This window comes from Vidua macroura, chromosome 20, assembly GCF_024509145.1.
Source record: "Vidua macroura isolate BioBank_ID:100142 chromosome 20, ASM2450914v1, whole genome shotgun sequence".
Lineage (NCBI taxonomy): Eukaryota > Metazoa > Chordata > Aves > Passeriformes > Viduidae > Vidua > Vidua macroura.
The window spans coordinates 9,098,204-9,112,745 of record NC_071590.1 but is presented as its reverse complement, the minus strand read 5'-3'; the positions used below and the strand labels follow the sequence as shown (position 1 = coordinate 9,112,745).

At 38.6% G+C, this 14,542-nt stretch overlaps 1 protein-coding gene across 1 annotated transcript in view; it reads right to left on the bottom strand.

Moving 5' to 3' along the window:
• The window catches only part of BRIP1 (BRCA1 interacting helicase 1), a 78,799-nt gene that overhangs the window by 14,555 nt on the left and 49,702 nt on the right, over positions 1–14,542 (bottom strand). The window contains exons 23-24 of the mRNA XM_053995707.1: positions 13,956–14,171; positions 13,188–13,345 (exon numbers count right to left, since the gene is read on the bottom strand). Coding sequence (XP_053851682.1) covers positions 13,188–13,345; positions 13,956–14,171 — 374 coding nt within the window. The remainder of the gene's footprint in view (positions 1–13,187; positions 13,346–13,955; positions 14,172–14,542) is intronic.

Here is a 14,542-nt window from a genome sequence, read left to right as displayed (position 1 = left end):
TCCATATAGTAGTCAAGAACTATCAAGGTCATTTCCTTTAGATGAGTTATGTTTTGTCTGGATTTTTCAATTTTTTTCCTCTGGCAACATATGGCCAATCAGAATAAGAAAATCCCATCTGTTTGCAATTGGTTTCAGCTACCATGCTTTAGTCTGCTGGTAATATTTTGAATTCTAAGCTAAGTAGGTCTTAAGCTGAGATTTTTATTTTTTTTTAAACAGATCTCTACAAAGGAGAAGATTCCAAACAAGGTTTAAATGAACAGCCATGCTTTGAGAAATAATTTTGATTTTTCATTCTATATTATTATCAGAATAAAAGCTGTTTTTTTACAGCCCATTTCTAGAGCTGTAGTTCTTAAAGATAAAAGCACAGGGGAAGTGACAGCCCCACTCAGGGTGCTTTTAATGTTTCTAAAGAGCCCAGTAGAGCATTATTGTGCTGAGATCAATAATTGTGTGGAGTTCTGATTTAAAGCACCACTTGATAACAAAGCCTGGCTGCTGCTGGCACTGGAACCACACTGGACTTGTCCAACCAGCTTGGAGTGAAGTTCCTCTCTCATCATCTCTTCCTGCTAAACAAACACCTGGGTGGGGAAAGCAGCTGATGAACCAGGGCTGCAAGCCCGGGCTACATTTAGTTTTGCTGGATTATTTCTAATCCACAGCATTCCTCCTTTCTAAAACTCTGCCATTGAGATATCCTTGGAAGGGTTCACATCACCACTTCCAAAGCAGCAAAACTCCCTTTGAGAAACCCAGCCCAAATGGCCACGGAATGATCAAATGGGATATTGAATTTACAAAAAAAGAGGGCAATATTTCCTGTATCTGAGTTTTTATATTCACTACAGGCTGCTGCAGCAGGTGCTATGAGAGGTGACTTAGGAGATTTTCCTACTTGCTAAGCAGCAACTAAACCAAATTGCACATTCACAAGACATGGAAATCTTTCAGATTAGTGTCTGATAAGGGAGTAAATAAACCCTACACCAAACAGGAATAATAATCTCAGCATTTCAGTTATGAAACCTACTGGGCACCAAATCATCTCAGCAGTGCCTAGGAGGAAAACTCTGGAGAATAAACACCTGATAAATCATCCATGCAGAGACACAGTTAAATACAAACTCATACAACGTCCACAAGCAAATGAAAATTTCAGGGCAGATTTATTAGCTTGTGGATGTTCCTAATTACTTGAAAAACTATAGGCTTACTACCAATGGTAATAGCAACCTGTAATAAGACCCTAAATCTTCGAAAAGAAAGAAGTTGCTTATTGAAGAAATGGTTTAATTTTGTCTCTCCTTTTATTCTTCAGTCTTGGAACACAAAGCAAATATCTGGTGGGCCAGGGCAGTAGGCCCTGCAGCAGCTCTGTTATCCTGTCACTCCCCACAAGGCTTCCTATAAGTATGGACTCAGAGATGCAAAGCAGAGGGCAGAGCAGGGGCTGATTTATTGCATTCAATTATTTTTGTTTAAAAGTTTCCTCTGGGGCACAAGCACATAATATATTGTACTTTCCATTACCTGGTGCAAATGTAAAACATACCTGAAAAACACATTTCATGCTTATAACATATTAAAACAACAAGTAAGATGTCATGGCATGAGTTTGATAGATTAACTGCCACTTACTGATGTTGTACTATATTAGTTAACAGCAAATTAATATCATCAGGCATATTTCCTCTTTTATACCTAAAAAATATTAGTATGGAACCAGAGATTCCCATAAATTCTTATCACTCAATTCTAGAAGGGGCCTTTCAATCTAATTTGGGACAAGATAAGCAGCCATTTCTCCATTTGTTTGCAAACCTGCTACTCATTGAAACCCTTTTCTACCTCAGTTACCTTTTGCTAATTAGAATATTTTTATCCTAAAAGCCCAAAAACCTGCACAGGCATCCCCATGGGTTTTTCACTGTGATTCTACCTGATGCCCACACACACTCCTGGACTTTAGGAAGCAGCTCTTAAAGAGCATTTCAACAATTTGTCCAGAGCTTCCCATAACTGTCCCTGCCATGGGCCTTTTGTCACACACTGATCTACACCAGGGGACAAAGGCTGACTTAAGGGGATCTTAAAAACCTCAGCCACCACAAGCTTTTAGAATTCTCTAAGTATGGCATAGAGAATGCTAAATCTTTTCTAAAGAAATCATGAGTAGATACAAAAGCCATAGAACAGAGGTAGACTCGGGGTGTGTTTTGAATTTTAGGTCTAGTGGGGTACTTATGGTTGAATATGGAGTGCACAGAGGAAGAAATTGTCTTTTAAATGCTACCTTTCCAGTTTTTTCTTCAGCATGCCATGAAGCATCAAAACAATTGGTATTTGTGTTCTTGTGCAGTCAGAACATCCCTGCTTCCAGCTCCTTTCCAAACCACCTTCACAGGGCTCTGCTGCAGATCAAGTCATGACAATTTAAACCCAGCAGAGCTGAGATTTGTGTCACCGAAACACAGAGTCATGAAGGGAGAGTCAGCCTGCAGTTCAGTGATGACAAATGAGCTCTAAAGGCTGACATTCCCAGCTTCTGCCAAAAAGAAAAGCAAGAGCATCTTAATGCAAGATGCAATCAACTGCAATCAAACCAAAGCACTGGTTGAGAACCCTCCCATGAGAGGAGCAGGGCTGTGGTAATACAGTGAAATATCAGCTATAAAGCAGAGGAAGAGCTCTAAAGAGGAGCTTGGCTGATGCCCAGAGCCAGCTGGCACAACTGGAAGTGCAGAAAACAAAGCTCTGGAGGATCAGGATTCAGCTTATTCTAAAAATATTAATAACAAGATGATAAATAGAGGAGAAGAGAAAAATTTGTTACATTATTTTGGGCTATAAACCCAAATGCTGAAGTAAGTAAACATGGATATCTATTAAATCCTTATCTTCATATTTTCCAGATCCAGCCCATAAGGAAGTAAAGAGTGGAGGAAGTGAGTTCAACTAATTAAAAAAGAGGCAGGAGTGCAGCTGTTCCTGCTTAAGCACAGCTTCAGAAAACTCTGTGCAGTTTTGCAACCTTGATCTCCAGGCATTTCACCCCAGTTTCCTTCAGAAGAGGATGAAGACCTTCAATAATGCTGTAGAACACAGCTGACCTTTCATCCAAAATATCTTTTGTGGGTTTTGTTTTGTTTAAGTTAGGAAAATGCTTTTTTTAAAGAATTTTTAGAAGGAAAACCCCTGGTATATAATAAAACATAGAATTAGAAAGCAAAAGTGTTCTGGTAAAATTTTATTTAAATATTTTGGAGTGCTAAGCTAAAACTGAAATATAGATCATATTGCTATTAGATTATTTCAAACAATAAAAAAGAATGACTGGGCCTGTTTTATTAAGAATCTAAGGAGTGTTCTCAATGCAAAGGGGGAAGGAAGAAGTTCTGTGCTGGAATCCTAAACGAGCAAGTATCAAAAAACTAGTGAAATGTGCAGCCCAGTGAAAGGTTCAGCATCTAATGATAAAAGCACAGCAGTGGTTCAAAAGCAAACAAATCCTGCTAGAATGAAAAATCAATGAGCTTTGAGAAATTGTGACAATGAAAAGGTCCCTCTCCCTGTGAGATCAAGTGGAGAAGCCCCATTAGCAGAGCAGCCATCTGCCTTTTCCTGCTCCCCACGTCCTGGACCACCACCCAGGCTACTTTCTCCTTCATCAATACAAGCACATTCACAGTGGAGCAAACAGGCCCCAAATTTAGGAGAAAAAAGAAAAATAAATGATCTGGGGTGACACAGAAAGGTGCCAGAAATCAGCCCTTAAAGCCAAGCCCAAGCCAAGCCAGGCCAGCATTTGGAAGGCAGGGAAAGGAACCCTTGGTGCACAAAATCCCCCCAGTGCCAGGGGAAGGGATGGATCCATGAGCCTGAGGCACATCCCACAGAGCAAATTGATTATTCACACACATCCAGATTAAATATTGCTATAAATTCTTTTGCAAGGTTATCCCACACAGCAGTGGGCTAAAGGTTTATGGCAGCCGATGTCAAACAAATGTGATTTCCCTGAATGCAGCTGAATAAACCTGGAGGTGAAGGACAAATTTGGATTATTGATAAGTGTCTCTGATTTGTCCCCTTTGATAGCTCTCCAGTGTCTTTCCAGCCAGGCTAAATATTTCTCAAATAATGGCTGCAATACAAACTGTGAGGGAAGAAATTTTACAAGAGACACCACATAACAGCATGCAGTAGATAACACAAGTTTAAAAGACAACAGGAGTAAAAATTCCACTCTCTTGAAGAGTAAATTGGCTCTGACTCATTCCCTGAAGGTGACATTCATAACAAAACCCAAAGCAACAAGTGGTTTATATTTGGGGTCTGTTTTATCAGCTGAGAGTTGAAATCTGACTGTGAGAAAGGCAACATTCTGCTTCTATTCATGGCAGCTCTCTCGTAGCTTTGCATGACTTTCAAAGCAACAAAACAGTTGGGAAATAAATTCAAAAAAGTTCAAGAACTACTCATTAACAGTCAGACATCTGCACTTCCCAAACCACCCAAAACAAAGCCTGGCTCTTAATCCCAGTGGATCATGTGGACAGCAGACTGTGGGGGAATGCAAGGAGTGTTTTGGCTACAGCATTAATTCTTTGCAGTGAATAAATATATTTGCCTAAAAAGTAATGCAAAACACACATATCCCTTTCCAAATTCCCCAAGTGCCTCATCTTCCTCTCCCCATCTTTTCTGAGGGGCTCTATTCAATGGACAAACATTGCTCCAACTCCAGCTAATTAAGGGGATGTGCCAGTTCTGCACCCCTGGAGTCCAGATCTGTTTCTCTTCAACAAACTCTGCTCTTCAATAAAAGTTATACTCAAAGTATAGCATGAGCAGACCAACTTTGTACAATGGCTCTCCCATTTATGACATGAGAAAATCATTTTCTCTATTACTATAAACTCTAATGATTCATTTGGAACCAGTAAAACAGGGGGTTTAGCTGCCTTGATGAACTTCCACATCCACCGTGGATTCATCTTTTAAAAAGCATAAATAGCACAATGCATCAGAAAAACCCAAACCAAATCATTCCCTAGCTTGTGGCTTTATGAGTTACAATAAAAACAACCTTTATTTATTTATTTTCCCACCCATAAATATCAGGGAATGTTAAAATTTGGCATGGAATCTATCTGCATCTCAGTGTTGTGCACTGATAAAAGAGATGGCAATGATTTAAGAGATAACACCACCTGCTTGTGCCCCAGGGGAATGAGGTGTAAGCTCTTGGTGGGGTGGTTCAAACAAAATAACATTTACCCCAAAAACCCCACCCCAAACTACTCTGCAAACATTTCTGACTTTCAGAAAGAATGCACAGGACTATCGTGGCTTACTGCGATCTCTCAGATGATTTCCAAATGTTTCATTACTACAGAGTATGGGATAGGATTTCTGATCCAGATGCTTAAAAGAACAAATCTAACAGAGAAACTTAATCTGAGCTAGACTTGGCAAATTTTCTAGGGAAAAAAAAAAAAAAAAAAAAAAAAAAAAAAAAAAAAAGTAGAATGATGTTTTGGAAGCTGCTCAAACAAAAGCCAAAATGGAAATATGCCTCTTTCAACCATACCCTGGGCTGCTGTTAAAAATAAGAGGGACACTTAGAGTTTCCACAAGTGTGAACTGCAGCTGAGATTTAGAAAATAGAAAATTTCGATGTCAAAACTGCCCAAGAACAGTTCTTTACTTGGATCTTAAGCTAAAGCCACTGTTCTTTACAATGTATTAACAAAAAAATAAGAGAGGTCTTGCATTTCCATGGAAGATTCGAGGTCAATTAGAAGGAAAACATCCATTTTATAAAATTATCATGCTTTAAAAATAACCCACAGAAGTATGTAGATGGCAGAAGAGTGACACAGTCCCCTGCTCAGGAATAATGCAGACTATTTAAACTTTAACCTGACCATTTCAGAGCACCTCATGAGCACAGGCTAAACTTACAGAGAAGGTTTTTTTTACCTCCAAAGTGAGAAACTGTAGGACAGAGAGCTCCAATCTGCTTGCAGTCACGTAGGATTTATGTGAATTCAAATGTGCTGAGGTATTGCTTTATCTGATAGCCTTGTTCCTCCCCTGAAGAAAGACAAGGCTAAACCTTTGTACAGCACACATCTCTCTATAAACACCAGGAAAATTTCAAATCTTAGCCAATTCTTTTTTATTATTATTATTTCAAGCCATTCAGAGAGGAGAAAGAACCAAACTTATGTTTGGCTTCACTTACTTCTGGGAAAGAATTTGGCCAAATGTTTGTATTCCATCAAGAGGAAGAAACTATGAACTTTAACAATAAAAATAACCAATACCATATACCAATTACATATGGAAGAATGGTGGTAATTGTCTGTCTTTTCACCCCCCCCCCACCTTATATTATTGCTGTATGGTTGCAATTTAAGAAGTAGAAAAGCTCCCAAAGTAGAATTCCTACAGTGAGCAAGCCAGACAGAACTACTACAGGGAGTATCCCTGCATACCACAGGCTGCGTGGAGTTTAATTATGTAAATCTAGAATACCACATTCACGTTCTATAAATCAATTTTATTCTAATTTCCTAGCGAGGAAGAAAGGCTCAAAGAACCCAGAGGTATCAGAGTTAGAAAACATCTGCAACAAATCTAATTCTTTTATTCTGCTACAGCCACTTGGCTCCCGAAGTGTGAAAAATGGCTATCACTTAGTAAAGCTGGTGTCCAACTACTTGAAAGCACACTCACTTTGAGAATAAAAGTTAAATTACAAATGTTCTTACCTTGATTGGAGATTTACATTTTATAATAGCACAGAAATTTATAGGAAGGGAGAGTTCAGTCTATTAAATTTATGATGAGTTTAGATACTTTAACTTCACCTCGATTTTAATTATGTAACAAGATACCAAAGTACAATTTTAAAAAAGGCCTGAATACAATCATTAATATAGACATTTAGACTCCTGTCAGTGAATTGTGGAGCTTTTAATTTCCCTGTGCATGACTGCAATGCTGGTTTGAATTCAGCCCCACAATGGCCAAGACATTTCCCAGAGTGATAACAAAGAGGGGTTTTGTTACGGCTGCCGGAGGGGTCAGTGGCAGCTGCACCCTGGGCCTGCCATAATCACTATAAAATACTGGCCTGCAACAATGGCTGCTCATTGGAATATAAAACAATTGGAATGTTGAATCTGGAATTTCAGCAGCTGCTACTGGACATTTTCCATAGCTTTGAAGCATCAGCTATCAGTGCGCTCATTTTCTGTGTCTTCGCATCCCAGATCTCATTTTAGTGATAAAAAACATTTGTGGGATTGTACCACGAGTCAGATGCCTAATAGAAGCCAGTATAAAACTAATCCCATAGAAATGGCAATATTCTTAATCCAAACCATCCCAGAGATGCATTTTGCAAGGCAGTTGCTGCAGGAGTTGCCCTGGTGGAGCAGAGGAACAGCCTGAAGCAGGGAGTGAGAGGGGAGAAGGGAAAGGGCAGAACCTTTCCAGCTCAGCCTTGCCTCCAAAACCAGTTTCATCTGCAAAGATACCTGAGTTTATTTAAGCCAAACTTTATTTTTGCACCAGGAAGCAAGTAAAATGATTGCATTTTGCCACTCACAGCTTCAGTGAGCACTGGCTTTGCCTGATGAAAGATCACTTGATTATCAGCACCAGGCAGACAATAAATCACAGTGCTGTGACTGTCTCAGCACTTTGTTATTCTTACACATTGCATCAGCCCAATACCAGGGTTGTCCCTGTATTTTTAAATCTCTCCCTCCTTAAACGATATTTAAAGAAATTATTGCATATTTTAAAGCAAATTTCAGTATGGTGGAATACAAATAATTCTGCTAAGTTAGATGTCAGGATTTTTCTGGGAGGCATGAGCAGGGAGGAACACTGGTAACTGCAGGACAGGATTCAGAGGTTGACATTTATTTCTCACTTACTAGGATTTAGTTTCACTTAAATATAGCCCTGAAGGAATGAAAGAATAAAATATTCAGTCCCTGACACCTAAGAGCTCTCAGCCTTCCCAGTGAACAGTATAAGCATGGATGTGATGATAAATACATGGCAGATTTTGCAAACACACATAGAGACATTTACTAAAACACTGTTCAGCTTCTTCCCAGAGTTATAAATCCATTTTTTCTCCTTTAATAAGGCTTCAGCAAACAATATTCCCAGAGGGTTGAAAACAGCACTGATGCCAGCGAGGATCTACTGACTGAGACAGGAGGAACAAACACATTTTGGCTGAGTGAAAAGAAACATATTCAGCGTCAAGCACAAGGAAAGCAATTCAGACAGATAATTCCTGGGAGACAAATGATTCTGGCACCAGCAGAAAGAAGCAACATGAAAAACCTTTTCCAAGGTCATCTCTGGATGCACACCATCAGAAGGGGAAAGCCAGACTCATGGAAAATATTTAATCCATTGACACAAACTCAGTGAGTTCCAATATTCCCTGGCCATCAGAACATTATTTCTTGGAAATTCTCAACAAGTGCTCAAGAGTTGATTTGTGGGTCATAGCCTTTCATATGAAATACAATCAATCACACACTGAAAAAAATAGTTCTATTTAAATTAATTAAAATTGGTAACAAAACAGATCAGTTAAACTCAAAGTAGCAGGGAGAGACAAAACACAGAGCAGAAAAAGAACAGGAAAACACAAATTTGTGAAGGAAAAGGAAAATTGTCCAAAGGAAATGTGGATACGAGTTCTTTGCAGCCTGATTTGACAATTGGCTGCAATTACAGACAAACATCAGTGTGCAATACCATCACTGAAAATTCAGAAAGAAAATGATGATCATGGTTGCAGAACCTCTACATTGATAGTACATCTGAGCCTGTTCATAGCAATGTATTAATTTCAAATAATGCAAGTAAATACTTATTTCTGCAACTATTTTCAGTTTTTGTCTGCCAAGTGATTTATCAAGTCAATATCCGTGTGCCCAACAATGAATAGTGCAGTAAAGAGAATTTGGTTTCCACAGAACAATTTAATTTTGATTTTTTTTGAAGTGTAATATAGGTCTGTGCTTCAGAAATAGTCAGTAATGATCAGTGTGAAATGTTTAAAGAATATTTACAGCTCACATGCTCCATTTATTTTAACTTAAATTGTATGAAGCCACCACCACATTTAACTGGTGGTATCAGCTGACATAAGCAACTATGCAACATGCAGTCAGACACTACAATTATTTAATGTAAGTAAAGTCAGATGAATGTTCTTCTCCTCCTAACCCTCCAAGATACCTGTTTTGGTGCTTATATACAGTAAATAACTGCAAAATAGCTACTTTTATTTAGTTCAGATTGTCGAAACCGGAGCTGATGTCATGGTTTTCATGGCATCGTTTCGACAACAAAGCCTGGATCCAAGATCTGACCACTCACAATTTCTAAACCAGATTATAAAGCTAAATCCATGCAAACCCTTAATGGATCAGGATTTTATTTCGAGCGCTGCAAAAACTTTGGTTGTGGCCAAGTCTTATCAGCTACGGTGGCAGGCAGATTACAGGAGCTGTGCCATGGATCAGTGTGAGGCACTCCCAGCTTAAACCAATTACACACTTAGCACAAAGTTGTCAAACTGCAGAGCCGTGCCAAAGCCTGGCATGTCATTTCTGTAATGCTTACAAATTTTAAGCAGAATTACACTGAATGGAGAGTCTGGGAAAATGTATGGTGGAACGAGCAGTGTTTGGAAATCCAGGAGATTTTAGTGGTGTGAAAATGAGGGATCCACACCAACTCAAGCTTTACCTCTGCAGAATCTACTGGATTTTTACCAAAGTCCACGGTTCAAACTCCCCTGCATCTATTCACAGGCAGACAGATCTATTAAATTATTTGCCAGCTGGGAGTCATTTCTTTTACAATAAGCAGAGGAGTGAGAGGTAACTACAAAGCAATCCAGAGCTGTCCTAATTACTCCTTCCAGGCAGGAAAACGTGTGATAAAATGCATGTTTTGTGATTCCCTTCCCCTTTACTGGCTTCAGCACCGTTAACCTGTAGCTTCTGATGGCCTTCCCCAGTGCTCTTAAACCTGGTGAAAAACCCCGAGACAGACAATCACTGTACAATTTAAGGCACATAATTAGCAATTATTTCATGCACACTTCACAATAATAATCTGTTACGTACTAAGGGGAAAGAAACATTAATGAGCTACTTCTGGTGCCTCTCTGTGTACTGTGTTTGCATAATAATGAGGCCCAATCTGCTGGAAAACACAGAAAGGACAAATTAATAAGGTCGTCATTTTTGTCTAATGATGCTTAATACAGTTTGAGCAATCTGCTCGAGACAAAAGACGGGCACTCAGACATAGCCGATTATGCATTCGCGTGGCAGCTGAAATCTTTATTAAACAGAATGATGAATCTGATTAACATGTGATAACAAATATACAGTCTGGGAGCAGGGCCCTGGCACCTCCCGCCAGCTCCGCTCCGGCCCCTCCGAGGCTTTACTGAGATTGAGGTCAGACTGGAATTCCCGATAGGCGCATTAAGATAAAAGTTTGCCAAATGTGGTAACGTGATGAACAAAACAATATCCTGTTATATAAAAGCTACTGTCTCAACAGCTGACTGTCTAATCAGTGATAGCAACAACTCCTTAATAAGTTTAAAATTTTAATTGTGGGTTTCGGTCGCCTTTAAACATACGAAGGATGATTTAGTACATTAGCTAAGCTACATCTTAAAGCACCCCTATGTTTGTGCTACCAAAATATTCTCTCTAATTCCAAAGTACTGCCTTCTATTCCATTTCACAAACACAATTCTTTTTCCAAAAAGGAATATGCAATTATTTAGGGTCCTAAAAAATATAATTACTTAGGGTGTATACAATTACTTGGGGTGTTTAAAGCAATACAAAATAATAATAATTTATATGCCACTGTTTTGGTGTTAAAGGAGGTTTCTAGGTCAATGGGGAACACAGGATGCGATTGAATTTGTAGAAATGTAGCAATAAATTTAAAAATCTAATTTTCAACAGAAATAATTGATAAAAAGGAGGTTAAAAAAAGTACAAGATGCAAATTTGTTAATCCCACCTTAAATTTAAGTAATGAAAATACAGCATTGCCTCTTTAAAGAGTGACCAAATCTAGGAGTAAATAACTCTTAAATCCAGGGATTCTATTTTAAGCTTGCTTTGCTGGAGCAATGTGATTTCTATTAAATGAACAATTCCTTGCCTTGCAGAACCAACTGTACTTGATTTATAGTCAGCCCATGACACGAAGCAATTTAAAATGACACATGATACCTCATGACAATGAACATGATTTACCACAGGGTGGGCAGCAGTAGAAACTATAATGTTGATTTTATCTCCACAAATATATTGCTCAGCAACAGCAGGAGCTTGGATTCAAGAGTATAGAACTGGGAGCTAAGACTGACTGAATCACAGCTTCTTCACTTTAATGCATCTGTGTTTGCTCTGGTAAATGATAGCACATCATAAATCATCATTTTCAACTCCTGGGACTTGTTCTGTGTGCCTTCATTTACATCAATATATTGCCAATTACAAGACAACAACAGCCAGTGGATTTAAAGCCAGGAGGTGATAAAATTAAAGCTGTATTTACCTCTAGCATCACTCATGCCCTGTCCATCCTACCTTTGTAAATAAATATTATTTTCACACATAAAATAAAAAAAAGGCCTCAAAAAAATAGCAGTTTCCTTCCTCACCCCCTCAAATCCCACATTCAAGTCACCTGGCACATTAATCTACCCTAAGACATGGTCAGATCCAAAGCAGAGATGGACAATGGTTCCCCAGCCCTGTGGAAGATGATGGGGTATTTTTATTTTCCTGAAACAAAGCCATGCATTAAGAGATTAGATGTGTCTCTCCCAAAGCCACGAGCTCTCACAATGACTCCCCAAAGCCAGAGCTGGGGGGTTCAGCCTCTTGCAGGCCTGCAAGGTTCTGAGCTTTCTTCCTAGTGGGTACAGAAAGAAAAACAAGAAAGAATGGGAGAGGAACAGACTCATTCAGAAAATCTGCTGGAGTTAACAGAGTATTTTTAGCTCAAAAAGCCCAGAAGTTGAATCTACAGGTGGGCTGAGAAGAAAACACTGGTTTGTTTTACATTTTTAAGCTAAACCCAGCTGATCCCATATTTACACCTGATGGGAGGGAAGAGCCACAAAAAGACAGTTCAGAAGCTAAAACAGAAAATCAACTCATTCTACCTCAGAGGATTGCTTTATTTCATATTCTGCCAGTATAAATTCCCTCAGTGTAACATTTCATTATGTTTGACACAAAATGAATGCTGGAAATGCCATGAAATCTTCGTGGTGGTGTTTGAAATCCCAAAATTCATGGCAAATAATGCTTCACAAACCCTGTCCCATCACCACACTGCCATATTCTGCATTTCAAACAGCTTGGACAGCTGATAATGACACACACAGGCAAAACATGAGGATCATGTTCAGCTTTTGGCAAAGATCCAGTCTCAAAAATCTCTCATTTAGCTCAACTGTATTTATACCCATGGAATAAATGAAGGAAATGCAGGGAAGGCAGAGGTGTCCTGGGCTTACCTGCACAGATCACTCGGGATGGAGCCTCACTCTCCACTTCTAAGATAAAAATACAGAATTTTCTCATCTAAATTTCAAAGGGTCCTATTGAGAATTCAGTTTGCTCACACTGAAATACAATGCCTATAAAGAAATTTCTTCCTGTTGACTCCATTAAACCGTGTCCATGTTCATCCTTCAGGGGCTGATTAACTTCTTCTTTTTTAGTGCCAAAACTAACATAAAATTACATGTCTGAGAATTCAAGTCTACAGCACTTGTGTAAATATGTTTTGTTCTGGTTTTCCTTTCATCAAAGACATGGATGGCTGCTATTTTCCCATCCCTTTTCAGATGTAATACTACAGACATTGCAACAAATTAGGTACAGACAAATATATTCAGTGACCTGAACTCAGTTCTTAGTTATCATTTCAAATCTCTGTGGTAGAAATCAGATAAATCATGTAAAATTATCTAGCTAAATATTCGTTCTACCTTTTACAAAAATAGTATTTTAGTATTTCCTGTACAAATCACTCCATGATCATTTTATTATATGAAATAAACTGATCTGACTTACCCATGACTGCACTTTATTACTGAAATGAGTAACCTCAGCTCCTATCAAAGGACTTGGAGAAATGGACTGAAGGACACAGCTCCTGCACTGCAAGTAACTTGTCAGAGAAGATTCCTTCTCATTCCAAATAGCATTTAAAGATAAACTGCCATTCAGGTCTTTCAAAAAGAAAGAAAAAGTGGTTTATATAGGAATCAAGAGAGACAAAAGGGATAAAAGTAATTTTATTGGCTGCATTTCACACATTTCAAAATGTCAGAAAGATGGTAAAGAATGCTCAGTCCTTGTGGCAAAATCACATCTCATTATCTGTGCCAGCCTAACACCACTGGCTGGGCAACAGAATTGCCCATATTTGAAATAAAAGACTTTCTTTTTGCTTTCTGTCACCTGAAGCACCAAAGGGTTGCTGACAGCAGGAATGATTTCCTGTCAAACACAGCACTCCTGTTTAACCAAAGGTGGTCAATTCATAGATTTTAACTGGCAAGAAGTGGAAAGGATTCTCTGCTCATTATGCTTTTCTTTTATTCTTCAGCAGGATATTATGAAAAAACCCAACAAATCTGGCAGTGCAGGGGACACTGGAGCTCCTTTTCAGTGTTTGTTAAATGTGCAGAGCCTACAGAGCTTTGAGGAAGGAAAATCTCACCATGAGCTTCCCAAAAGGTCCAAGGGAGGGGTGGCAATGTTGTGAATGGTAGTTAATTGAATTTAAAGCAAAAGGGCTTGACAAATGTTAGCTGGAATTTATCAGTAAGAACTTACCTTTCAGTGGCATCTGATAAACCTCCAAAGTTTCTTTAAGGTGACCAAGACTTGCAGCATCTGAGATGACCAACATGACATTATCATCTTCTGAAATGGCCTCTAGTTTACACTCACAATTATTAATGGATTCTTTGCTTCTTATATTGGCATTTCTGAAGAGTTTCCAGATTATTTGCAGCTCACTATTAGTGTAACAAGCTTTTCTCAAAATTCCTATAATTTAAAAAGTGGGGTGTAAGACTTATATACACACATGGTTTTGAATACAGTACTGTTCAACCATGCTGCAAACTTTCCACATTTACAAGATGGGAATTTAGGCCCTGATCCAATACCCACTGCAGGCACTGAAAAGACTTCTATTGCTGTAAATGGCCCTTGGAAGAAGGCCTTATTTAAAATTTTTAATGTGTCCAAAATTTACTTTTCAACAGATAATTTTCCCCTTGTTATTACTCCCAAATCGACCAGCGAGCTTGAATCCACTTTGAATAAAGGCATTTATTTTTAATTTTCAGATTTTTAAACTTTCCTCAATCAACTGGCATGTGAGATTCAGTTTAAACAACATAAAACTCCTTGCT